Source organism: Tiliqua scincoides, chromosome 2 (genome assembly GCF_035046505.1).
Source record: "Tiliqua scincoides isolate rTilSci1 chromosome 2, rTilSci1.hap2, whole genome shotgun sequence".
In the NCBI taxonomy this organism is placed as follows: domain Eukaryota; kingdom Metazoa; phylum Chordata; class Lepidosauria; order Squamata; family Scincidae; genus Tiliqua; species Tiliqua scincoides.
The window spans coordinates 212,733,030-212,760,383 of record NC_089822.1 but is presented as its reverse complement, the minus strand read 5'-3'; the positions used below and the strand labels follow the sequence as shown (position 1 = coordinate 212,760,383).

Below are 27,354 nucleotides of genomic sequence, written 5' to 3'. Positions count from 1 at the left end.
ATCAACTTTGTTGGACAGGAGAGAAAATTTCTTGTATTCTATGAATCAGCCAAATTAAGATTATGAGAGCAGTATGGACCTGGCACTTCACTGCGAGTGCCAGAGCACCTGCCTTTTCTGTAGAAGGACCCAGGCTCAATCCCTATCACTTTTTCTCCAAGAAATAATCACAGAAGAGACACCTCACACAGCCACTGCCAAATGCAGTCCATAGTATTGGGCTATGAACCTCAATACCCCCTTGAATCACAATGCAGAACTGATCCATTTTCCTCTGAAGCTAATGAACATTTGCCTGAATTATATTTGATCACAATACATCATGTGCAAGTGGCCAAGCGCTGTCTGACAAAGGGTGCCACTTGCACAGCTTTGAAAGTTCACCACATTCATATTAATCTCAGACTAACAAGGTAGCCTTAGATAAAGCCAGTTGTTCAACACAAAGCAAGCGTCTTAAGGGCTGAGACAATGGTCCATTTTCAAGAGGAGTTTTATCCTCTCTTTAGACTTAGGAAGGCGCGTCAGCAAAAAACAAATGCAACCCACACCCATTCCTTCCCCAAGCTCAAATTTCAACTTCCTCCAGTATAGAGCTACAACAGCAGATGAGAAGGAGATGCCAAGAGTCTGCCCTGTGTATACAAGGCATTGAATAAAAGTGCTTGGAAGTTCTTTTAATATGTTTCATTCATTTGAATAAAAGCTTCCATGATGTCCCCTTTAATTAAGCGCTTTAAACATTGTACAAAAAGAAAATTATTTTAGAAGTAAGCAAGTTAGCTAGCAAGAGTGCCGTTCTGGTTTGTCAGTGGAGAGGAAAAAACAATAAAAGTTAAACAACAGAAGGTTTTCCAAGTCACACTGGAGCACTTCTGCATAGCACAGACATCTGGAAAGCATATGTACAGGAAGCAACCTCAGCCTTATACAACTCTAAGCAAGGAAACATCATATTACCCTGTGCAGAAAATGACATATCTAGCTATATAGCTCTATGAAAAAACACCAATAGTTGACCAATTCAATCTTGATCATTCCACGTATGAAGATAGGAGACTCATGGGAGAATAACCCTGAGACACACCAGTCTGTTTTTGACTCTCAGCTAATCAAGGTGGTAAAATTTCAAAACAGTTTCCTGTTTCACTATCTACGAATGACGTCTATGCTGGTGACTCAGTGCAAGCTGCAGAGTACTAATTTTTCCCAGTGCATGTTCCAATCTGTCATCAGAGGAACTGAATTTCTTTGGCAAAGGGAGCCTAAAGGCTATTACGCAATTCATTTCATTAGTTTAAATTAAAAGATTGCCCTTGCATGCGAATGGGAACTACACTTTCCATTCCTGCTGTTGCAACCAGGCACCATGGTAGTGTTAACCATCTCTGACTGCATGCTTCTTCCCCAAGCATAGAGTACTTTAATTACAAGAAAAGATTTTGGTCATTTAGCCTACTGAAATATAATTTAGATTAGTCAGATTCACTGGATAGCGCTCCTCCATAGTAACTACAAGGTAGCAAAGGTAAAATTAAAATCAGCAGATTTGTCATCGTAACAGAAACAAAACCATATACGTATTTTGCTAGTTGAACTACAAGCATCATTAAAATTGAATTGTTTGAATGTTAAAGTAATTTGCCATGATTGGAACTCTCTCTGAGCCTCAATTCAGATCTGTGAGTGCAACTTACACCCAGGTTAAGAAAATGATCCAATTTCTGTATGTCAAACTTTGGCACAATGAAGGACACAAAATATTTCACATGCTGATCTGAACCTTTTGCTCGGCTATTTCATATGTTATGCACTGGAGGGAATGGTAGAAAATATTGTAAATAGTAAATAAATGTCCTTAAAATATGCACTAAAATTGGAAATAGAGATGCTGTATCCCTTTACTGCTCCACAGAACTCTTTAAGAATTAACATTTCAGAAACCGGATCCCTGGGTATGATTTTGAAATAATACCCAGATCAAAAAAGCTACTTTATGGCTCTCAAGAGTTTGAGAGCGTCCTTTGGAATTTTTGAATTTTTCTCTCTTTCTTCATGGTGTATCACAAACTACTTTTGAAACTACCCAAATTTCACAAGGCTTGCCATGGGGCTGGAAGCAGGGGGAGCTGCTGTTTCAGAAAACCAACTCCAGAGCTCCTTTTGACACACAGAACTACTGGCACAGCTATGGATCCAGGCATATGAAAATATTTTACCAAGTGTTTCAAGAATGGGAGATTTGCGCTGCTGATTATAGGGAAATTGAGAATGACATACAAGGACCAAGCCATTCCCTTCCAAACACAGACCAGCACTTGCAATAGGCCAGGTTTATATTACCAGTCAGTCTCTAGAGTTAGGAAGCTGCTGACCAGATGGGAACCAATTTGCAAACACACTACCACCGCACCAGAGACTCCAGCCATTACTTTCTCAGTATCCGAGGGAGAGTCAAAGTTTGGCAACATGGAGTCAATCATATTTCATCATTGACGTCAACTGTGGTAAAATTCCACCTCCACTCTTTAAAGGCCCTAAAAAGTTTTGTAAAGAAATCCGCACCAATAAGAGCGAGGTGACTCACAGAATAGCTAGAGGGCTATCCTGTTATAATGTCTCATTGATATACTAAGCATGTTAAACTTATTTGGTTTTGTAAATAATAATGCTGCTAACTTCTGATTGACCCACTTGGTAACAATTACACAGTGACCGCAACTCCTTAAAGTGTTTCAAAAGGTCATAATTTGTACATAACATATCCCTCTAAACCAGTATTCAAACGAGTAGAAAATGAAACAAAGAAGTTTACTTAAGATACACTTAAAATATAAGCTGTATTTAGAAGCTGAAAAAACATAGAATCTGACAGTCTTACAGGAAAGAGATCATAAACTACAATAAAGAGTTTCACTCATGATCACATTGCTTATTAAAATAGCAAAACTGTCCATCCTGATCAGAGATGTGGATTATATTTGTTTATATTTGCAACAGAGTATTACACAATTGTTAAACTTGTCAAGTGACTGATAAGACAACACCAACAGAAACTAAAGTAGGTCATCTTCAACTTCATTAACTGGGCTTTCAGAGTGTTTCATCATCGCTTATGTCCCAGATCTGTAACAAAATAGGAAAAATGTCATTTGGTATCTTATTTTTACAATAATGTTTGTTTCAATTTAATGCTGAAAATATTAATTTAAAATTTCCATTTTTATACTTGCTAAAGAAAAGACAGAATTGGTCTGGTCTTCTTCAAATTATGGAGAAGCAGAAGCCAAAGTCAGAGTTTTGAGCATGGGCAAACTTTTCCTGCTAAACATCACATTGGAGAGAAGGCAGTGACTGCCACAAAACTATCCTCCCCAAATTTATTTTATTATTTATTTAAAGGAATTGATGAATTGCAGATTACTCAATTAGCAACTTTTATAAAACTGGTAATACAGTGCTGCAGAGCTCTCCCTCCATTTAATCAGTTGGTATAAACTAATGTATGTAAGTCCAGTGTTGCAAGAGTTATTAACTTGGATAATACTAATTCATGACGATACCTCTGTTAAGCATAAAAAAAAAATCTATCTTTTTGACCTTCTGAACTTCAACCTATGGGTGTAATAATGGGTGTAATGTGTATGTAACCTTTTTTGTTTGTTTGTACGTCTCATATGCCAATAAAGGTAAATATATCAATGAATTTAAATAATTTATATCCTGTCTTTCTCGTGCACTCATGGTGGCTTACAGGATAAAAGACCAGTACAGATTTATAAATTTAAAACAATAAAACATAAAAATGACTATAACAATAAAACAGAATGGAGGGCTGCATTTCATTAATTAAAACCATCATCACTCCACAAGTATAGAAAGCATGTGACATAAGAGTATGGTATACAGTACAAGAATGAGACCAGATACAACTTGATCCATGGGTTTTCTAAAGTCTCATGCAAAATGGTAATGAAATTGTCAGAAGGAACAGTTAGTTGACAAAATGGGAAACATTCATCAGGACCAAGATATGGCCATCACAAATAAAGAGCGGCAGACTCAAATTCATGGTCAAGGACACAGAAAATAAATATGAACAAATTATTTTGAAATAGAACCTGTCGGGGTTTCCCTCCTCCCACAAGCCCCCAACTTACCCAGGGAGAAGGCTTCTGGGCCAGAGGATCAGGGAGGAAGCCGGTGGAACATGGGGCCACCTCCCCATAGGCTGCTGCCTGGGCACTCCTGTGGGCGGCAAGGCACAGCAGAGGAACACTGCGTGCCGAAGCCCCCGCTTCGCCCCCCTGCCTTGGAGGAGGGAGACAGGATGCAGGCCATTCGGCTGCTGGGCAACCGCCCCTCCTCCGCCTTGGGGGGAAGGGGAGCACTCCCTCGCCCAACCAGCCGGGGCCTGCCATGCCGGGCAGGGCACCTGGCTGTGACACCAGGAACCCACAGCTGGACCTCCCTGAGTTGTCTGCAGAGCTACAGGACCCAGGTGGGCAGGGCCAGTCCAGCCCCCAAAGGCAGAGACCAGAGCAGAGGCAACAGCCTTCCCGGCATCTCAGGAGCAACCCTGGCAGCTCCAGGTGAGAGGAGGTGGGAGGGAAACAGAGAGAGGAAGGGGGGGAGTTGTGGTAATCCCAGGGGAGGGCAGTCCCAGAGACAGGCCCTTTTTGTACCATCCCTGTGAGGGAAGGGGCGGGGCCAAAAGGGAGGGGTCTGCCCTACATAAACCTGGAGGCCAGGGATGACAAGGCAGTTGGGAGTCAGGAGAGCAGGCAGGAGGATCTGCTGCTAGCAGCCCCTGCTCCTGACTGGCAAATGCTGCCAACCCAAAGAGGGGGAACCGGGTGACATAAGCCCCCCTTCTTCTGGTGAACTGTTCTGAGGCCTCCACAAGGGGGTCCCCCTCGGAAAGGCCAGGCGGGCCCTCCCCTCCCCCCACAGGGAGGCCTCACAGAACCCAAGATCTCATTGGAGATAATCAGCGGTAAATTTATATCCACTTTAAGCAATACTTGACAGAATTTGAAAACCAGTCCTCTGTTCTTTATAGTATGAAAAGATAACGAGCACAAAGGAATATTGCCAAAAAATAGGGATCGCAAGCAAGCGGCTTGACTAGGAAACACTGTCACATTCAGAACTCTGCCAAATAGATCTTTCCTATTTCAGCACAGACACAAACAGGGATGGCTTCCCCAAGCTGTTTGGATAGTGTGAACTCATTTCTTCAGTAAGACATAGAAATTAAAAGGTATTTCATATCTGTTTTGTTTGGAAAGTAATTTTTGTTTAATTTTTCATTTTGGTAAAAGAAAAAAATCCATTTAAATACACAATAGAAACAGAACAAATGACTGCAAACAAAGAGCAATACCACTATCAGTATCACTACGAGGAGAAACCAAGATGTTTCTGCTTTTTCCAAACAAAATAAAACAAAAAAGGGAGAAGGAAAAAAGGCAATAAAGATAGTTAAGTGATTTATAGTATTGTGTATTTCACACACTATACAGTATGTATGTGTCTAGGAAAGGCTTCCAAAAATCCACAAATACACTGCTCAAAACAATAAAGGGAACACTTAAACAACACAATGTCACTCCAAGTCAATCACACTTCTGTGAAATCAAACTGTCCACCTAGGAAGCCACACCGATTGACAATTAAGTTCACGTGCTGTTGCACAAATGGAGTAGACAACAGGTGGAAATCATAGGCAAGTAACAAGACACCCCCAACAAAGGAGTGGTTCTGCGGGTGGTGACCACAGACCACTTCGCAGTCCCTATGCTTTCTGGCTGATGTTTGGGTGACCTTTGAATGCTGGCAGTGCTGTCACTCTAATGGCAGCATGAGGCGGAGTCTGTAACCCACACAAGTGGCTCAGGTAGTGCAGCTCATCCAGGATGGCACATCAATGCGAGCTGTGGCAAGAAGGTTTGCTGTGTCTGTCAGTGTAGTGTCCAGAGCATGGAGGTGCTACCAGGAGACAGGCCAGTACACCAGGAGACGTGGAGGAGGCCGTAGGAGGGTAACAACCCAGCATCAGGACTGCTACCTCCGCCTTCGTACCAGGAGGAACAGGAGGAGCACTGCCAGAGCCCTGCAAAATGACCTCCAGCAGGCCACAAATGTGCATGTGTCTGCTCAAACGGTCAGAAACAGACTCCATGAGGGTGTTATGAGGGCCCAACGTCCACAGGTGGGGGTTGTGCTGACAGCCCAACACCGTGCAGGACGTTTGGCATTTGCCAGAGAACACCAAGATTGGCAACCTCGCCACTGGTGCCCTGTGCTCTTCACAGATGAAAGCAGGTTCACACTGAGCACATGTGAGAGACGTGACAGTCTGGAGACGGCAGGGAGAACGTTCTGCTGCCTGCAACATCCTCCAGCATGACCGATTTGGCAGTGGGTCAGTAATGGTGTGGGGTGGCATTTCTTTGGGGGGCCGCACAGCCCTCCATGTGCTCGCCAGAGGTAGCCTGACTGCCATTAGGTACCGAGATGAGATCCTCAGACCCCTTGTGAGACCATATGCTGGTGCGGTTGGCCCTGGGTTCCTCCTAATGCAGGACAATGCTAGACCTCATGTGGCTGGAGTGTGTCAGCAGTTCCTGCAAGATGAAGGCATTGATGCTATGGACTGGCCCGCCCGTTCCCCAGACCTGAATCCAATTGAGCACATCTGGGACATCATGTCTTGCTCCATCCACCAGCACCACGTTGCACCACAGACTGTCCAGGAGTTGGCAGATGCTTTAGTCCAGGTCTGGGAGGCGATCCCTCAGGAGACTATCCGCCACCTCATCAGGAGCATGCCCAGGTATTGTAGGGAGGTCATACAGGCACGTGGAGGCCACACACACTACTGAGCCTCATTTTGATTTGCTGTATGGACATTACATCGAAGTTGGATCAGCCTGTATTGTGTTTTTCCACTTCAATTTTGAGTATGACACCAAACCCAGACCTCCATGGGTTAATAAATGTGATTTCCATTGATGATTGTTGTGTGATTTTGTTGTCAGCACATTCAACTATGTCAGGAACAAAGTATTTAATAGGAATATTTCGTTCATTCAGATCTCGAATGTGTTGTTTAAGTGTTCCCTTTATTGTTTTGAGCAGTGCATATCCATTTATCCTTGCCATCTGTAAGCCACTCGCTCAAAAGTCAATAAAGTCAAAAGGTCTTCAATCCATTGACCAATAGTAGGGGGCACTTATCTTTCCAATTTTGCAATATCAATCTTTTAGCTACCAAAAGGGCACAAAGAGTCCCACTGTTAACTTCCGTGATAAGGGGAAATAGTTCATAGGTATCAGCAAATGTGAAGTGATTGTTGCAGAACAACATCACTGAAGTAAATAACTTCTCCCCACCCCCAAAGTACTTCTGAACATGACCAGAGCATATGCATAAGAGGGGTGTCCAAGATATTACAACAGTACCATGGTTTGATAGCAATTCAACAATTGCGTCAGTTGCGCTGGAGAATTTTTTGGAAGTGGAAAAAAGCTCTTGCACATAAATGCCTGGTTGAAATCACTTCACTGTTACCTCATTCTAGGCTAGCTGGATGAGGACTGGGTTTCCTCATGATGTACTTCAATGATCTACCTCATGGAACACACACAGCCGGAAATAATAATAATAATAGTACAGATATTTATATACCGCCTTTCTTGGTCTTTATTCAAGACTTTATTCAAGGTGGTTTACATAGGCAGGCTATTTAAATCCCCGTAGGGATTTTTACAATTGAAAGAAGGTTCTATCTTTCAAGAACCACAACAGTCCAGGTGTTTCACTCTGATCTGGTTTCACATTCTGGCCTCCATCGTCCCACGCTCAGAGCAGATGGAAATGCGGTAAAGGAGTCAGAAGGGAAGGCTACTCCTGCTGAATGTTTTACTTCCTCACTTTCATCAATTGGAGATTGATACTGGCATCAATAAAACTGGATTCACCGTGCTATATTATTTGTTATATAAGTATAAGCTCATCTGATACTGAAACCTATTCAGCATTTCCACCAGTCAATACTACAAAACTACTACAATACTACTACAGTCAAAACTACTATTGGAGCCAAAAAGGTGTATGCAAAGGGATGACCCAACTGCTGCACTGACTGCATACACAGATACACACCAGTGTCAGCATTCAGGACTGTGCGCATTTTAAATTGCCTTGCAGCCCAAAATTCTCAGCTGCTGCAACAAGTGTTCTGGCAGCAAATCCTGCCTTACAGCAGTCATAAAAACCACTCTGAAGCCCCACACTGGCAGAATGCCAGAGGAGGTCTGGCATCAGCCCTCAGTGTGGGAGCATATTTGGGAAAGGTATGCTAACCCAGGCAGGTTGGCAGGAAGACAGAATAGGGAGGAGGAGAGTGGAACGGGATGGGGGATGATACTGGGCAAGGGAAACTTGTGCTGGATGCTTTCGCCCCTCTGACAGCAGCCAGCATGTCCCCTCTGTCTCCTTGGACTTGCTCTAAAGAGCTGGCTCAGGTCCAAGCAGACCCATAGGAGACCATGGCATAGCCAAAAGAGCAATCAGAACCTTGCCCTACTTCTCAAGCCTCCTTGGTAGAAGCAGTGGGAGGAAGGATAGGATTGGAACTGTTAGTTGTTTAAATAAATTAAATATATTCAACTGTTAAAATATAATAAACTGATGAAATATAAAGTTCTGTTATAAGATGCTGAAATTAAACTCTGTAATAAAAATATCGCTTTTTAAAGTTCTACATTACAATAGCTTCCAAAAAATACAGTCAATTCCCACTACCCGTTAGGGTTATTCTTGCAAATCCAAGCAGTTGTGAGTTTGTGGTACACCTGATTTCCTGTGGGATCAATGGGGTTCCATACTGGGGATTTAGAGAGGTGGGAGACTGACTTACCTGCTGCTGAATTGAAAGCACTCTGTGTTACTCACAGATGCCATTACAAATGTCCCTGCTACACAAGGAACTTCCTGAATGTATCAGGGACATTCAAAATGGCACTCGCAATTGACATGGAACGCTTTGAAGGGTCAGGGAAAGCCTCTGCACCAATCCCTGCTGCATTCAATGCAGGCACATTCTAAACAGCTAGAAGTCTAAACATTCTAGAATGCAAGGATATTCTAAACAATGCCCGAAATTGGTGTGGAGTGCTTTGAAAAGCCTTGGAGGCTTTTCCCATTCACTTCAAAAAGCTCGGTGCAAGCAAAGACTTTCCAGAGCCAGCAGTAATCTCCGTTAGTGAGACCCACTTGCAAATGGCACGGGGTGGCCTCAATGTAGCTCCTTGTGGATATGCAAATCCACAGGTAGTGAATTCGCATATGCCAAAGATTGACTATAATTCAAGACAGTGTTGAAAAGAATTCATAAGGGGCAAAACTGGATGGGGAAAGGGTGGAATGCGGGCGGGTGGGTGGGGAGGTTGAAGGAACGGGTGGATATGGTGGCAGTGGAAGATGATGCACGCTGGATTCTATCCCCTTTGTGGGCAGCCTCCATGCCCCCGTCGCCTCACAATCCCAGCAGGATATTGTGCACCTGTTTTTTGGCGGCAGCTGCACCAGCAGAAAGAGGAGGATAGAATAGGTTTTAAATCTACTTCTTAAAAGCTATGCAACCACTGAATTTGAATGCTACTCTCATTTTTAAATATTTTAATAGTGGGCTTTTGAAATATTGCTTTGAGATTCTTCATGTTACATCCATGCAACGTTATAGGCATATTTCTATTCATGTTTTATGAAAGTAGAAGAATTTTCTTGTACAACAGGAAGGAGTGGGGAGAAAAGCATTGTTTTCTCTCCTTTCCTGCTCATTCACTGCTGCAAAACAATTTTAGGTGAACTTAATGTTTTTGTGTGGAACAATAATGGCTTTTCACCTCCTTCCTGCAACAAATGTATGTGAAAAAAATTACTAAAAGGGAAGTGGAAAGACAGACAAGGATCAATGAAGTCAAATGTAAGAGTAGTAGTAGGCAACCTTCAGTCTCGAAAGACTATGGTATCGCGCTCCGAATGGTGGTTCTGGCACAGCATCTAGTGTGGCTGAAAAGGCCAATTCGGGAGTGACAATCCCTTCCACACTGGGAGCAAGTGCAGTCTGTTCCTGGTGTGTCTCCCTGGCGACGGGCCTTCCTTCTTTGCATCTTAGCCTCAGACTGTTGGCCAAGTGTCTCTTCAAACTGGGAAAGGCCATGCTGCACAGCCTGCCTCCAAGCGGGCCGCTCAGAGGCCAGGGTTTCCCACTTGTTGAAGTCCATCCCTAAGGCCTTCAGATCCCTCTTGCAGATGTCCTTGTATCGCAGCTGTGGTCTACCTGTAAGGCACTTTCATTGCACGAGTTCTCCATAGAGGAGATCCTTTGGGATCCAGCCATCATCCATTCTCACGACATGACCGAGCCAATGCAGGCGTCTCTGTTTCAGCAGTGCATACATGCTAGGGATTCCAGCTCGTTCCAGGACTGTGTTGTTTGGAACTTTGTCCTGCCAGGTGATGCCGAGGATGTGTCGGAGGCAGCACATGTGGAAAGCATTCAGTTTCCTCTCCTGTTGTGAGCAAAGAGTCCATGACTTGCTGCAGTACAGAAGTGTACTCAGGACGCAAGCTCTGTAGACCTGGATCTTGGTATGTTCCGTCAGCTTCTTGTTGGACCAGACTCTCTTTGTGAGTCTGGAAAGCATGGTAGCTGCTTTACCGATGCGTTTGTTTAGCTCAGTATCGAAAGAGTGTCAGAGATCGTTGAGCCAAGGTACACAAAGTCATGGACAACCTCCAGTTCATGCGCAGAGATTGTGATGCAGGGAGGTGAGTCCACATCCTGAACCATGACCTGTGTTTTCTTAAGGCTGATTGTCAGTCCAAAATCTTGGCAGGCCTTGCTAAAATGATCCATGAGCTGCTGGAGATCTTTGGCAGAGTGGGTAGTGAAAGCTGCATCGTCGGCAAAGAGGAAGTCACGCAGACATTTCAGCTGGACTTTGGACTTTGCTCTCAGTCTGGAGAGGTTGAAGAGCTTTCCGTCTGATCTGGTCTGGAGATAGATGCCTTCTGTTGCAGTTCCAAAGGCATGCTTCAGCAGGACAGCGAAGAAAATCCCAAACAAGGCCTGCACAAGAACACAGCCCTGCTTCACTCCGCTTCAGATGTCAAAGGGGTCTGATGTGGAGCCATCGAAGACAACAGTGCCCTTCATGTCCTTGTGGAAGGATCTGATGATGCTGAGGAGCCTGGGTGGACATCCGATCTTGGGGAGAATCTTGAAGAGGCCGTCCCTGCTGACCAGGTCAAAAGCCTTCATGAGATCTATGAAGGCTATAAAGAATGGCTGTTGTTGTTCCCTGCATTTCTCCTGCAGTTGTCTAAGGGAGAATACCATATCAGTGGTGGACCTGTTGGCTCGGAATCCGCACTGCGATTCTGGATAGACGCTCTCTGCAAGTACCTGGAGCCTCTTTAGTGCAACCCGGGCAAACAGCTTTCCTACTACGCTAAGGAGAGAGATGCCACGGTAGTTGTTGCAGTCACCCCTGTCGCCTTTGTTCTTGTACAGCGTGATGATGTTTGCATCCCTCATGTCTTGAGGTACTCCACCTTCTCTCCAGCAGAGACAGAGGATTTCATGCAGCTCAGTGACGATGATCTCTTTGCAGCACTTTAGGACTTCAGCAGGGATGCTATCTGTTCCAGGTGCCTTGCCAACGGCAAGGGAGTCCAGGGCCACGTGAAGTTTTTCTAGGGGTGGTTCACTGTCAAGCTCCTCCAGCACAGGAAGGCACTCAATGTTGTTCAGCGCTTCTTCAGTGACTACATTTTCTCTGGAACATAGCTCAGAGTAGTGCTGCACCCAGCGTTCCATCTGCTGCACCCGATCCTGGATGACCTCGCCTGTGGCAGACTTCAGAGGGGCAATTTTCTTCTGTGTTGGACCTAGGGCCTGCTTGATACCATCATACATCCCCTTGATGTTGCCCATGTCAGCTGCTATCTGTATCTGGGAACAGAGCTGGAGCCAGTAGTTGTTAGCACATCTCCTGGCAGTCTGCTGGACTTTGCTGCGAGCAGCTCGGAGAACCTGCAGGTTGCGCTCACTGGGACAGGCCTTGTATGCTGCTTGAGCTCTCCTCTTTTCCTCAAAGACTGGTGTCAACTCCTCAGAGTGGGCTTCAAACCAGTCTGCCGACTTGTTGGTCTTCTTGCCGAATATGGACAAGGCGGTGTTGTAAACGGCATTCTTGAAATGTTCCCATCTGTTGGATGCGTTTCCGTCGGCCGGGCCTGGAAGAGATTCCTCAAGCGCTCGTGCAAATTCCTCCACTTTTCTCTGATTCCGGGTCTTGCTGGTATTAATGCGAGGTCTTCCTTCCTTTTTCGTGTGATAGTCGCTTTCTTTGCAGTTTTACTCTGCTGCACACCAGGGAGTGGTCAGTGTCGCAGGCAACACCCTGATAACTGCGTGTGATCTTGATGCTGGGAAGGGTGGAGCGTCTGGTGAGAATCAGGTCGAGCTGGTGCCAGTGCTTTGATCTTGGATGTCTCCAAGAGACTCTATGTTGGGGCTTTGTGTTGAAGAACATGTTGCTGACACAGAGTCCGTGATGACAGCAAAACTCTAGCAGGCGTTGGCCATTTTCATTCATCTTCCCAGTGCTGAACTGACCTAAGCAAGTGGGCCATGAACTGTTATCAGCACCAACTCTAACATGGAAATCGCCGAGGATGAACAATGGCTCTTTTACGGGGATCTTCTTGATAGTGGTGGCCAGGTCATCATAGAATTTGTCTTTGGCTTCTGCTGGAGATGACAGAGTCGGTGCATAAGCACTGATGAGAGTGACAGGTCCTGCTGATGACTGGAGCTGCAGGGACAAAATTCTTTCACTTCCCACAGTAGGTGGGATGATGAATTCCAGCAGAGTATTTCTGACCGCAAAGCCAACACCATGTTCCCTGGTTTCGTTTGGTGGTTTTCCCTGCCAGAAAAATGAGAAATTTCTCTCCTTGACAGATCTTGAATCTGGCAGCCTCGTCTCTTGAAGGGTGACGATGTCCATCTACAGTCTGCTCAGCTCCATGTCAATGACAGCTGTTTTGCGTGCATCGTCTATTTCTTGCAGGTCATCAGAGAAGCCAGGTGTCATTGTCCTTATGTTCCAGGTGCCCAGCTTTAGGGCAGGAGTTTTCTGTTTTCTGTTGCATGGTGCAGAGTTGTCGATCCGCTTGTCGGTTTTCACCCTAAACCCCATGCACCCCGTGAGGTTAATGGACCGTGGCGAGGCAACACCTTACTGGCTGGGGATTGCCCAGCTTAAGGCGGGCGGTAGCTGCCCAGTGAGATGCAATGATCTCTCCCACCGTCGGAAGCAGCCCCTAGCGTCACGCTCTACGGCAATCGAGCGAAGACTTATAACCGGTAAACTGCTGCTTCCCATGTTGTGCCGACGCCGTATGGCGAAGTTGGAGTGTCCTCTCCAGTGCGTGAAGCCTGGGTAAAGAAGGTATGAAGGATAGGCTGTTACCCATGCAGCAAATCCCCCCTCTCCACGTCACTGGAATGGTCCAATGGAAAGGCAGAAGCCAATACGGTTGGTTCCAGTGGCAGGAGTTGCCAGGGTGTGACTGTGTACAGCTGTGAACTGCCTCAGGGACTCTGGCTCCTGATTTTGCCTCGAGGTTGACTCCTGAAGCCTCTTCCATAATGAATGTAGCCACAAGGCAGTGGAGGTTTGAGGTCAGAGTTTCCTTCTCTTAGATGAGCTTCCGGGTAGATGGGACTCGTCAGCCTGGGAAGGCAGCTCATCTAAGAGAAGGAAACTCTAACCTCAAATGTAAGAACACCATAGCAAATTTGTACAAAGAAATGCAAAGGTTACATGCGTAAAATAACACCCTATTCTTTGAACCTCAGATGTTATCAAATCTAGGGTGTCCACATCCATTTTCTATAATCCAGATCTCTCTAACTTAATTTCATCAGTAGTACAGGCTTTCACCATAAGAGCACAGGAATTGCCTTGCTGGATCAGACTAATGGAATGCAAAACTGTACCTATATAATCTATATAATAGCCAGATACATCTCATCATTCAGGCTGGGTAAAGGAAAACTAGATGGAATATACAGTAAAGTCACACTAGCCATTTCCACAAGTGGAGAGCATTTGGTATAAAGACTTTATGCACCGCTTGCCTTGAAGAAAACGCTAGCATTTGGGGCTATGCTGAACTCTTTGCAGAACTTCCAATATATCAATTATGCAGTTTTTTCTGACACTCTTATCTCAGGTACTGTCAGGGCAGCAGGGGAGGATAGCCCTTGCTTTCTGGATAGCAGAGTGGCACAGGAGTGTAGGGAGATAGCAAAAGAAGCAGGCAATCCCAAACAGAGCCAAAGAAGCAGACACAGGCTTGTTTGTTGCAGAAGCATGTATTGGTAAAAGGAGCAGGCAGAGGAGTAGTCAGTCAAACGGTCCAGAAGTCAGGGATACAGAGAGGCACAGTCAGGATAAGCAGTCCAAGTCAGTACACATTTACATTTCACTCATTCATAAAACTGATACTTTTTGACCTACGAAAATGTGTAAAATATATGAAGTGGCCCTGGTACTAAAAGGTTAGGAGACCCATAAGAACAGCCCTGCTGGATCAGGCCATAGGCCCATCTAGTTCAGCTTCCTGTATCTCACAGTAGCCCACCAGAAGCCCCAGGGAGCACACAAGACAACAAGAGACCTGCACCCTGATGCCCAAGGATGCTTAACCCCTGGGCTAAGCAATCCAATTTTCTTTCCCTGCTATCTTCATTGCTTCTTGCCCATAATTTTTTTTCTGCCTTTAGTTCTCTTTATTCCCCTCTTTACACCTACTCCATTCCATTAGTTTTGTGCCTAACATTTCACTCCAAAACTTGAACTCATTTACAATGCTTTTTTCCTGGTTTCTGAACCCCCTCCGTTTCTCTCTCTCTCACACAGATTCACTTTCTGAGCTTACAAATCTTCTCTCTTCCTCAGCACTTTCTTCTCAGCCGTTCTTTCTCTTGCAATTTTAATCTTCTTTTATTTGGTATTTTCTAACTGACCAGACAGAGCTTGCTTCTGCACTTGCAAAATACCCTCTCTTCAGCCTTCTGCTCTAGCACCCATTTTTCGGCTCTCTTTCTTTTCGTAACTTCTGGAACATGTTACCTACTCCTGCTCACTGGATCCTCTCCCTTTTTTCATAACCTAGTTTTCAGCCCTTAAAGTCCACTAACTGCTGTCACTAAAATCTCTAGTGTCTCCCTATCTTCTGCTCTCAACCACCTTTGATTCTTCAGCCATCCCCTTTGCCCTTACCTTTCTTTATAATCTTGGTTTCAGTATTTTGGCATTTCTTGGTTCCAGGCCTCGCTATCCACACATTTTTCTACCACTGGCAATGTCCCTTTCTGCATTCCTTTACTTATGTCACTGAGAGTCCTATTTTTGGGTGCTGACTTTTCACCATGTACAGGTTGAGTCTCATTATTTGAGAGGGTTCCATTCCAAGAACTCAGGTGGATGACAAAAAACGCACTACAGCAAATCAATTTAAAAAAACAAAGTCTCTTTGCCCTGGTGATTTAAAAACAACCTTGCTGACCTTTGTAGTGCACATAGAGTCAATCAGTCTCTCTCCAGGAGCTTAGGCTTCAATCCCTCCCTTCACCAGGGGCCCCAGCAAGGGGGAAAGAATGGAGAAGGTGATAATCGCTGCCATTTAGCCTTCTTTCATGTGCTCAGGGGGAAGGGAGGAGTGAAGCCTGCAGAGAATGATTGACGGACTGTCAGCCAGTTGCCCTCTCTGGCATTATTAAACTGTTTTCCTTTAATTTAAAGGGCCCTTCTCATCAGCTTTGACAGAGAAAAATCTGTGGATACTTAGGTTATACCTGTAATCACTTGTATGACTGTCTCTCTGCAACAGTAAAAAGCAGGTATTAACTTTTACCTAAATACTGATGGCATCCAATTATATCTTTCTTCTCCCTCTTCTCCTATTCACAATATTTTTAGATATAACAATCACATCAAACACAACATTAACTTGATGAACCACAATGGACTCTTTCTGGTTACATACCATTTTTTGTACAAGTAAATTTTTGCTGCTGTGCCTAAACCCTCAAAAATGAGTTGCACCCTACTGGCATAATCTGGCACTTAAAGAAATATGCACAAATGGTTTGTCTCAACTTATGAACACCACTCTTCCTTACTATATGCAATAAATGCTGCATTTACAGCTCTTCCCGCTACTCATCTAATCACATCCATGTACATTCTTTGCGTGTTCAAAGCTCATTTAGTGAAGAGATTCAAATCTAATGCTTACTCATCCAGAAAGCATCCATGCTAGATGAAAGCAGACTGCGGAACTTTGTAGCTTTTCTGGCTTAAAAGAAAGAAGGTCAGAAAGAATGTCAAAGTTTAGTTCCTGCTTTTTTTAATTACCAGAGGTTATGTGGTCAACAAGGAACAAAACTGTACAGTGGTGTGTTACTGTAAGCCAGGGGTGTCCAAACTTTTTGGCAGGAGGGTATACATCATCTCTCTGACACTGTGCCGGGGGCTGGGAAAAACAAATTAATTTACATTTCAAATTTGAATAAATTTACATAAATGAATATATTTGTGATGGAACTTATATGAACAAATGAAGGCCTTGCAATAGCTCAAGGCCTATAAAAGGCCTTGCAGAAAGCAAGGCTGGCTTTTCCTTCACTGCTGCTGCTGCATCACAGACATGAAACAGTAAGCAGTGGAGGGAACCCTTGTCCTACAGCTCACGCAGTAGGTTGAACATTCGCCCTCATGCTGAGAGCAGTTGTGCCAGACCAGCATGGGATCCAGCAAGTCTCCAGAGGGCCATAGGCTCATTGGAGACTGGGGGCTCCCTGCGGACCAGATTGGGAGTCCTCGAGGGCCGCAAGTGGCTGGGCCAGGGTATGGACACCCCTGCTCTAAGCAAAAACCATTATTACTGTCAAGTGCAGTGTTTCTTAAAGTATGCTCCCAGGATCCCTAAAACCCACTGAGGGGCTCAACGAGCTCAATATAAGTGACCGCCATCTGCCCTTGCCCAGTTTGCACATCCGTCCCTTCCCTCTCCTCTATTCATGGCTCTCCTTCCTCATTCCCCTTCTGTTCTGACTCGTTGCCAGTATTTGGTGTTGGACTAGGTACTGTACAACTCTACGCATGTGCTGGTGATCCAGGGCTCCCTGAGACCCTGTGCATGTGCTGGCAGGGCTCCCTGAGATTCCTTTTAGAGCAGCCATTTTCAACCACTGTCCCATGGCACATCGATGTGCCACAAATGGTCCCCAGGTGTGCTGTGAGAATTTGGGAAAGGGTCATTTATTAATAAGGCCATTGGGGGATGTGAGTCCCCCATTGTCAGCACAGTGTGCCTTGTCAATTGTCAAAAACCAATGGTGTGCCTTGACCATCCTAGTGCCTTGCCAGTGTGCCATGAGATGAAAAAGGTTGAAGATCTCTGTTTTAAAGTGTAAAAGATGCCAGAGACCAAACAGTTTGAGAACCACTGGTTTGATGATTAAGAGTCAAAAGGAGATGCTGAGAGAAAAGAGCACAAAACCAAAGTTTTACACTAAGAGTATGGGAGCAGTAAAGAAGCCGAGTAGGAACAAATTATGAAATCAAGGAAGAGAGACACAGAGGGAAGCAGGGATGGGAAAACCCAGCGCGGCACAATTTGAGTCGCGTCTAGAGTCTCCGCTCCTGCAACTCAACTCGAATATGGGGTCACTTGCCAAGTTACTCCTTCATGACTCAACAGAACTTGAGTTGAGTTGCCTCCCCCTTTAAAAAGCCTGTTGTGGCTCCGCAGAGGGAAATGGGGCTGCTGCCAGGGTGTGTGCACGTGTTGCAGTTCACTTTAAACACTTCCCTGCTGTCCCTGCCCCTCTGTAAACAGGGCAGGAAGGACTGTGACAGAGTGGGGACAGAAGCAGCAAGAGGGAAGAGGGTCACAAGCAGCAGTTGTGAGGCTAACCAGGACGAGCCAAACCTTAGCAGCTCTACTCAGAAATATTCCCACTGCAGCCAGTCATTCAATGAGGCTTCCTTCACTCAAGTAACAACAGAGCTCACAGCAGCCTTCCTCAGCCAATTATAAGGCAAGGACGCCCTTGGCGCCTCCTCCTTCCCTACCTCAGTCAAAGAAAATACCAGACTGCCCTTCCTTTGTCCAATGATCATCAAAGGAAAAGAGAGCCCAGTCCCACCTTCTGCCTCCCCCCCCCCAATGCAAAAGCAAACATTAACCTTTCCCTGCCTCCTGGCTGGAACCTCCCTGCTGCTCACCCAGTTTGTGAGCCCCATGATGTTTTTCACACTGTGAAAACAATAAGCGAGCACACCCAGACACAGGCAGACTCGAGTCAGCATGTGTGGGGACAAGTGGCAAATCAGGGGGCCCTTGACTCGAGTATTTTTCTGAGTCTTCTTCGCACATGACTCGTAAGTCAGCGAGTCAGAGAAAAACACGAATTTTTGTGACTTGAGTCCAAGTCATCCGAGTCAAGTTCCCAACCCTGGAGGAAAGAAACAAGGAGCAGTTGTAACTGGACAAAGCATGAGATTGGAATCTAGTTAAATGAAACAAACTGGAGGTAAACACGGGCATATCTAAAGATAGGAAAAATCAGATGAGCAACAGAACTCTGAACAGAAAATTGAGAAGAGGGAAAATCTTGTCAACTCAACACAAGAACCAGGACCAGTATGTGAGTGACAGAGAAGGAAAAGAGCTGTGTTTTAGCTCGACTGTAGAGGAAAACGAAACATAATCTTACTGCAGAAGTAGTATCTTGAGTGACAGATTGAAACATACAAGCCTGCAATCCTGTCCATAATTATTTTGAAAGAAGTCTCACTGAAGTCAGAGAGATTGATTTCCAGGTAAATGATGAAAGGATCAGGCTGTAAAATTACTTAACCAAGTCTGCTATGTATTTCACTGCAGAACAAAATAAGTGTCCACTTTTGATCACCATGTCAAATATGGCTACAAAACACTAAACAATTCTAAGGAGCTTAACTTACATGTTAAAAAAACTGGCATTTAAAGAAGTTGACACTTTTCAGCTCACCAGAGCACCAACACACCAATGATTTCTTCAGCAACACAGTTATTACATATTATAACATGCTGCAGAGCAGTCAGCATTGCTGAATATGCTGCAGATGTGAGTCAGTACCTTAAAGGCTTCCAACTGCTTACAAGCCAAACAGCTTGTTTCGGCTCTCAACACTCTCCCCATATGGAATCTACTTTGATCTTTTAAAGCCATTATACAAATGCAATTATGTTCATTTTATGGGATCAACAGGGACTAGAGAAAGAGCATACTAATCCCAGTGTGAATGATAGTGTGAGAAGCTACTCTCTGTAATTTGAATATAGGACTGCAAAGATCTTCAGTGTGTTCCTGAAATGGATTATGGCACAAATCTGCAAAACAAATTTTCTCTATAAACATCTTAATACAACCAGCAGATATGTAGCACTAGTAACATTCCTGGCTCCATTTTTCATAGATGTCCTCAATTCTGTCTTAATGTATTTTGAACAGTTAGAAAAATAAGGAACTCAGCGTTCAGAACAATGTTTTCTAATCTGTAGGACAGAAAGACATACTTCTGCTGAAAATTCATCTATAAGAATGATTTGTTTGTGTCAACACACACACACACACACACACACACACACAGGCTGCAATCCTGACCACACTTTCCTGAAAGTAAGGCATTGAACAAAATAGGACTGACTTCTGAGTAGACCTGGTTAGGATTGTGCCCAAAAGCATATAACTGTCCTTCAGATATTTGAAGAGCACTATCGTATCCCCTCTCAGCCATGCTAAACATATTAAGTTTCCTTAGCCTTTCCTCATAGGCTTGTTCTCTAGTCCTCTGATAACACAGGCCTATAAAACTGACGGTCAAAAAGGTTTTTCCCAAACTTTATGGTGGTTTGATATGAATTTGGGGTGCTGATTCAAAAAATGGCATCCGTTTTGCCCTATCACGTCTAGCTTTGGAGATATAGTATAGCTTCATTAGTGAATGGTTCAAGCAGCCTCCTCATGAGGAAGCCATGGTGTAGGCTTCCTCATGAGGAAGATGCTTGAACCATTCACTAAAGAGGCTATGCCATGTCTCGAAAACTAGACGTGATAGGGCAAAATGGATGCCATTTTTTGAATCAGCACCCCAAATATACGTAGGAATTGGTGTAACATTTAAGGAATCAAAATGTGTGTTGGCCTGTGTAATCCTCACTGCTTTTTTTTGAACCTGCTCCTATTTTGGTTACATCTTTTCTAAAGTGTGGGGCCCAGAACTGGACACAGTACTCCAGGTGAAGTATAACCAACACAGAGTGAACTGGAATCACTACTTCTTGCAACTCAGAAGCTATAGTTTTACTACATGACTTGCATGTCCCCACTGTTGTGGTTTCTCTTTCCATTTTCCGGTCCTCTTCATCAGCTTACTGAGCTCAGGACTTGTTTACTGCTAGGTTCTTTGCAGCTTGCAGTAAGCACAGCCCAGGATTAACCATTACACAAAATAAGCACATGCTTATTTTGGCATCAAGGGAAGGGGGGCATCAAGGGAAGGGGAAGCACCACAGAGTTTTTTCCAGTGCCAATTTACCATGGAGCATGAAGCAAAAAAACCACCCCAGTTAATCAAAACAAAATCTGGAAAAAGAAGGGAGAATCACTGAACCCTATATTAATTCAAAATTATTTTATCAATTATATATATATAATTTCGAGCTGGTGCCAGTGCTTTGATCTTGGGTGTCTCCAGGAGACTCTATGTTGGGGCTTTGTGTTGAAGAACGTGTTGCTGACACAGAGACCGTGAAGACAGCAAAACTCTAGCAGGCGTTGGCCATTTTCGTTCATCTTCCCAGTGCCGAACTGACCTAAGCAAGTGGGCCATGAACTGTTATCAGCACCAACTCTAACATTGAAATCGCCGAGGATGAACAATGGCTCTTTTATGGGGATCTTCTTGATAGTGGTGGCCAGGCCTTCGACCTGGTCAGCAGGGATGGCCTCTTCAAGATTCTCCCCAAGATCGGATGTCCACCCAGGCTCCTCAGCATCATCAGATCCTTCCACAAGGACATGAAGGGCACTGTTGTCTTCGATGGCTCCACATCAGACCCCTTTGACATCCGAAGCGGCATGAAGCAGGGCTGTGTTCTTGCACCAACCTTGTTTGGGATTTTCTTCGCTGTCCTGCTGAAGCATGCCTTTGGAACTGCAACAGAAGGCATCTATCTCCGGACCAGATCAGACGGAAAGCTCTTCAACCTCTCCAGACTGAGAGCAAAGTCCAAAGTCCAGCTGAAATGTCTGTGTGACTTCCTCTTTGCCGACGATGCAGCTTTCACTACCCACTCTGCCAAAGATCTCCAGCAGCTCATGGATCGCTTTAGCAAGGCCTGCCAAGATTTTGGATTGACGATCAGCCTTAAGAAAACACAGGTCATGGTTCAGGATGTGGACTCACCTCCCTGCATTACAATCTCTGCGCATGAACTGGAGGTTGTCCATGACTTTGTGTACTTTGGCTCAACGATCTCTGACACTCTTTCTCTTGATACCAAACTAAACAAACGCATCGGTAAAGCAGCTACCACGTTTTCCAGACTCACAAAGAGAGTCTGGTCCAACAAGAAGCTGACGGAACATACCAAGATCCAGGTCTACAGAGCTTGCGTCCTGAGTACACTTCTGTACTGCAGCGAGTCATGGACTCTTCGCTCACAACAGGAGAGGAAACTGAACGCTTTCCACATGCGCTGCCTCCGACGCATTCTCGGCATCACCTGGCAGGACAAAGTTCCAAACAACACAGTCCTGGAACGAGCTGGAATCCCTAGCATGTATGCACTGCTGAAACAGAGACGCCTGCGTTGGCTCGGTCATGTCGTGAGAATGGATGATGGCCGGATCCCAAAGGATCTCCTCTATGGAGAACTCGTGCAAGGAAAGCACCCTACAGGTAGACCACAGCTGCGATACAAGGACATCTGCAAGAGGGATCTGAAGGCCTTAGGAGTGGACCTCAACAAGTGGGAAACCCTGGCCTCTGAGCGGCCCGCTTGGAGGCAGGCTGTGCAGCATGGCCTTTGTGAGTTTGAAGAGACACTTGGCCAACAGTCTGAGGCTAAGAGGCAAAGAAGGAAGGCCCATAGCCAGGGAGACAGACCAGGGACAGACTGCACTTGCTCCCAGTGTGGAAGGGATTGTCACTCCCGAATTGGCCTTTTTAGCCACACTAGACGCTGTTCCAGAACCACCATTCAGAGTGCGATACCATAGTCTTTTGGGACTGAAGGTTGCCAACAGTGTCCTTCCTCTGTCACCTAAATGTGTTTCCTTGTCTTTAAAACTAATTTAAGAAATGTTTAGGAATATTTCCAACATTGTAAATAAGATCTGAACTACTTTCACTATAGTTTGCCAACTGAAGGTTGCCAACAACAATATAAATTCTGTTTTAAAGCAACAAATGGCTTAAGAAAATACAAGAATTTAAAATATCATTCAATATTTAAAACAATTTAACTGCACTATAGTTCAGGTCCTAAATTTAAAGATTGTACTATTTTTTAAAAAATAATTTTTTTTTGAGAAACTACATCCCCGGTGCCTCAAAAAAAAAAATAAATGATTTTTTTTTCTTAAATAGTACAATGGTTTTCCCAGTAGTAATGTGTGGCTGTGAGAGTTGAACCATAAGGAGGGCTGAGCGCCAAAGAACAGATGCTTTCGAATTGTTGTGTTGGAAAAGACTTTTGAGAGTCCACTGGACTGCAAGGAGATCAAATCAGTCAATCCTACGAGAAATCAACCCTGTCTGTTCATGGGAAGGACAGATACTGAAGGTGAAGCTTAAATACTTTGGTTATCTCATGAGAAGGAAGGACTCTTTAGAAAAGATCCTGATGCTGGAGAAAATTCAAGGCAAAAGGAGAAGGATGAGAGGATGAGATGGTTAGATAATGTCACGGAGGCAATGAGCAAGAATTTGGATAAACTCCGGATGTCAGTGGTAGACGGGGAGGCCTGGCATGCTGTGGTCCATGGAATCATGAAGAGTCAGACACAACTTGACAGAACAACAACATACACATGATACATATCATAAATATGCATGATTATAGTATTGAAGAGGTGAATATATTTTAACCCTATGAATCATCATGGATGATACGATACATACCTTAATTTTACCATTTAGTATTGTTTTTATTTTGAATTACATATATATGGGGGCACCATAATCTTTTCAGAGCACATGGCCTCTAAATGTCTTAATCCAACCCTGGGTAAGTACCTCTCTTAGTCGTGCCCTGTTCACCACAAAGCCTACTGGGATGTATACAGATGAGATGTTACTCCACCTCCAAATTCCTCTGCCTTCCATATCTAGATATTTTATTGGATGTGGTATTTATTGTTTATGGGTCCTTAGTTCCCTGATGGCTCATTTTACAGTATTGTATTGGCAACCTTCAGTCTCGAAAGACTATGGTATCGCGCTCTGAAAGGTGGTTCTGGCACAGCGTCTAGTGTGGCTGAAAAGGCCAATCCGGGAGTGACAATCCCTTCCACACCGGGAGCAAGTGCAGTCTGTCCCTGGTCTGTCTCCCTTGCTATGGGCCTTCCTTCTTTGCCTCTTAGCCTCAGACTGTTGGCAAAGTGTCTCTTCAAACTGGGAAAGGCCATGCTGCACAGCCTGCCTCCAAGCGGGCCGCTCAGAGGCCAGGGTTTCCCACTTGTTGAGGTCCATCCCTAAGGCCTTCAGATCCCTCTTGCAGATGTCCTTGTATCGCAGCTGTGGTCTACCTGTAGGGCGCTTTCCTTGCACGAGTTCTCCATAGAGGAGATCCTTTGGGATCCGGCCATCATCCATTCTCACGACATGACCAAGCCAACGCAGGCGTCTCTGTTTCAGCAGTGAATACATGCTAGGGATTCCAGCACGTTCCAGGACTGTGTTGTTTGGAACTTTGTCCTGCCAGGTGATGCCGAGAATGCGTCGGAGGCAGCGCATGTGGAAAGCGCTCAGTTTCCTCTCCTGTTGTGAGCGAAGAGACCATGACTCGCTGCAGTACAGAAGTGTACTCAGGACGCAAGCTCTGTAGACCTGGATCTTGGTTTGTTCCGTCAGCTTCTTGTTGGACCAGACTCTCTTTGTGAGTCTGGAAAACGTGGTAGCTGCTTTACCGATGCGCTTGTTTAGCTCGGTATCGAGAGAATGAGTGTCGGAGATCGTTGAGCCAAGGTACACAAAGTCATGGACAACCTCCAGTTCATGTTCAGAAATTGTAATGCAGGGAGGTGAGTCCACATCCTGAACCATGACCTGTGTTTTCTTCAGGCTGATTGTCAGTCCAAAATCTTGGCAGGCCTTGCTAAAACGATCCATGAGCTGCTGGAGATCTTTGGCAGAGTGGGTAGTGAAAGCTGCATCGTCGGCAAAGAGGAAGTCACGCAGACATTTCAGCTGGACTTTGGACTTTGCTCTCAGTCTGGAGAGGTTGAAGAGCTTTCCGTCTGATCTGGTCCGGAGATAGATGCCTTCTGTTGCAGTTCCAAAGGCCTGCTTCAGCAGGACAGCGAAGAAAATCCCAAACAAGGTTGGTGCAAGAACACAGCCCTGCTTCACTCCGCTTCGGATGTCAAAAGGGTCTGATGTGGAGCCATCGAAGACAACAGTGCCCTTCATGTCCTTGTGGAAAGATCTGATGATGCTGAGGAGCCTGGGTGGACATCCAATCTTGGGGAGAATCTTGAAGAGGCCGTCTCTGCTGACCAGGTCGAAAGCCTTTGTGAGATCTATGAAGGCTATAAAGAGTGGCTGTCGTTGTTCCCTGCATTTCTCCTGCAGTTGTCTAAGGGAGAATACCATATCAGTGGTGGACCTGTTGGCTCGGAATCCACACTGCGATTCTGGATAGACGCTCTCTGCAAGTACCTGGAGCCTCTTTAGTACAACTCGGGCAAACAGCTTTCCTACAACGCTAAGGAGAGAGAAGCCGCGGTAGTTGTTGCAGTCACCCCTGTCACCTTTGTTCTTGTACAGCGTGATGATGTTTGCATCCCTCATGTCTTGAGGTACTCCACCTTCTCTCCAGCAGAGACAGAGGATTTCATGCAGCTCAGTGACGATGATCTCTTTGCAGCATTTTAGGACTTCAGCAGGGATGCTGTCTTTTCCAGGTGCCTTGCCAAAGGCAAGGGAGTCCAGGGCCACGTGAAGTTCTTCTAGGGTTGGTTTACTGTCAAGCTCTTCCAGCACAGGCAGGCACTCAATGTTGTTCAGTGCTTCTTCGGTGACTACATTTTCTCTGGAATATAGCTCAGAGTAGTGCTGCACCCAGCGTTCCATCTGCTGCGCCCGATCCTGGATGACCTCGCCTGTGGCAGACTTCAGAGGGGCAATTTTCTTCTGTGTTGGACCTAGGGCCTGCTTGATACCATCATACATCCCCTTGATGTTGCCCGTGTCAGCTGCTATCTGTATCTCGGAACAGAGCTGGAGCCAGTAGTCGTTAGCACATCTCCTGGCAGTCTGTGGGGAGATTTTGTGTGGGAGTCTGTGGGGAGTCTGTGGGAGTCTGTGGGGAGTCTGCAGTCTGTGGGGAGATAAAATGTGCCCCATTTTACAGTTGGGCACAAGTTTTAAATGGGCTGAAAGCTCTATGACAAGCTGGTATCAGGATACATCTTTTTAAAAAGATACAATTTTCCTAAAAGCTACCAGGGCCAACAACTATCTTCACAAATTATGAGACAATGGGTAGCCAGAGAGATATACCACAGTTGATCAACTACAAAACATGTATTAGCATAATACCAAGATGATAAACCAGAGAACACTTCTTGGGATGATTTGTCTCACGAGCAAAGCCCGCTGGCTATCTTTAACAGTTTTGTTTGGATTTATGTCCTCTCCATAAGCTGTTTTGAGAGGCAAATTTCAGTGTGTTAGATTTAAATGCAGGAATACAGGACTGTACTGTATAGCAATAATGCAATGCCTTGGACTGGCAAATGCTCTATTCCAAAGTAAACAGGCTACAAGAACAGCTCTGATCATCGCTCTCTTTACTTTGGCAACCTTTAACACAGCTCCCTAAATATAGATCTTGTTTTGTGTAGATTGGCCAGTTCTTGCAACAGTGACCATTAAAATGCTCGATTCTGCTGTTCGGCTCCATATACGAACAGTTGAACCTTAACCCTTCTCAGCAATATACAAACTACTGGGCTCAGAGGTTTATCGTGACCTCTTGTGTGAATATTTTGCAAGAACTAGGAGAGCAGCATTCATTTGCCCAAGCCAGTTTACTATTGACACCTATAAAATCAACTAATGGAGTTTTGAAACCTATTTTTTATGATCTCTGCAAAATTTAAGGCACATTTCCCCAGATATTACAAAATGTGAACCACCTTTTTAAAAGGTAGATTTAAAAAAATCAGCATCATACAGGATAAAAATAACAGAAAATGCAAAGACATTTCTTAGCATTGCTGGTCTCTCATTTAAGTTGCACAAACAAATTATGACATTTGCTTGATAAGATCCACCTTGTTCAACCAGACTTCTAGAGTATCTTCTCTGATCCAGGAATGTTCCTTTTACTTTTACCACAACTGCCAATATGATCTTCATCACCAGCATTGTCCTAGTGACGAGCTCTATATTTATTTGGCCAGCTTGATAGTACTGGTTTCTGTATTATGGTACCCAGTCTGCATTCTAAGAGCAGCAAAGCTTGCAAGACAGTCAGCCTTAACAAGTATGTATCCAGGAATATCTGTAGATCTGACATTTGTATGTAGATTTCTAGATCTGATTTCTGCCTGTCATACCATCACACTGTTTTTCCCTGATCAGGCCCCTCTTAGGAATTTTCTATCTGGCCTACCTGCCTTTTTAGGATTCCCTACTCAGATATTAATATATCTTATTATGAGGTATAGGTTAGATTATTTAGTTCTAAGGCAAGAAGAAGGCATCCAGGATGTTTCCAGCTGTAATTGGTGCAGCTCTTGGAGGCCTAGAAGATATGACCTTATTACCAAGGCAGAATCTGATTAACAGATTGTGATTGTCCAGCAGAGCAGCAACCTGGAAAGGGTGGTGGACAGACGTTCAGGGGCCTTGTCAGTTCACCACCCTTCCAAGGATGCTGCTCTGCATGAACATTTCAGATGGTCAGGTTGGGTTGCC

The 27,354-nt window shown here is 44.8% G+C and overlaps 1 protein-coding gene across 1 annotated transcript in view; it reads right to left on the bottom strand.

The window, feature by feature from the left end:
* Positions 1–712: 712 nt before the first annotated feature.
* The window catches only part of ATG7 (autophagy related 7), a 145,839-nt gene continuing 119,197 nt past the window's right edge, over positions 713–27,354 (bottom strand). The window contains exon 18 of the mRNA XM_066613855.1: positions 713–3,126. Within this exon, the coding sequence (XP_066469952.1) occupies positions 3,094–3,126 (33 nt within the window). The 3' untranslated portion in view covers positions 713–3,093. The remainder of the gene's footprint in view (positions 3,127–27,354) is intronic.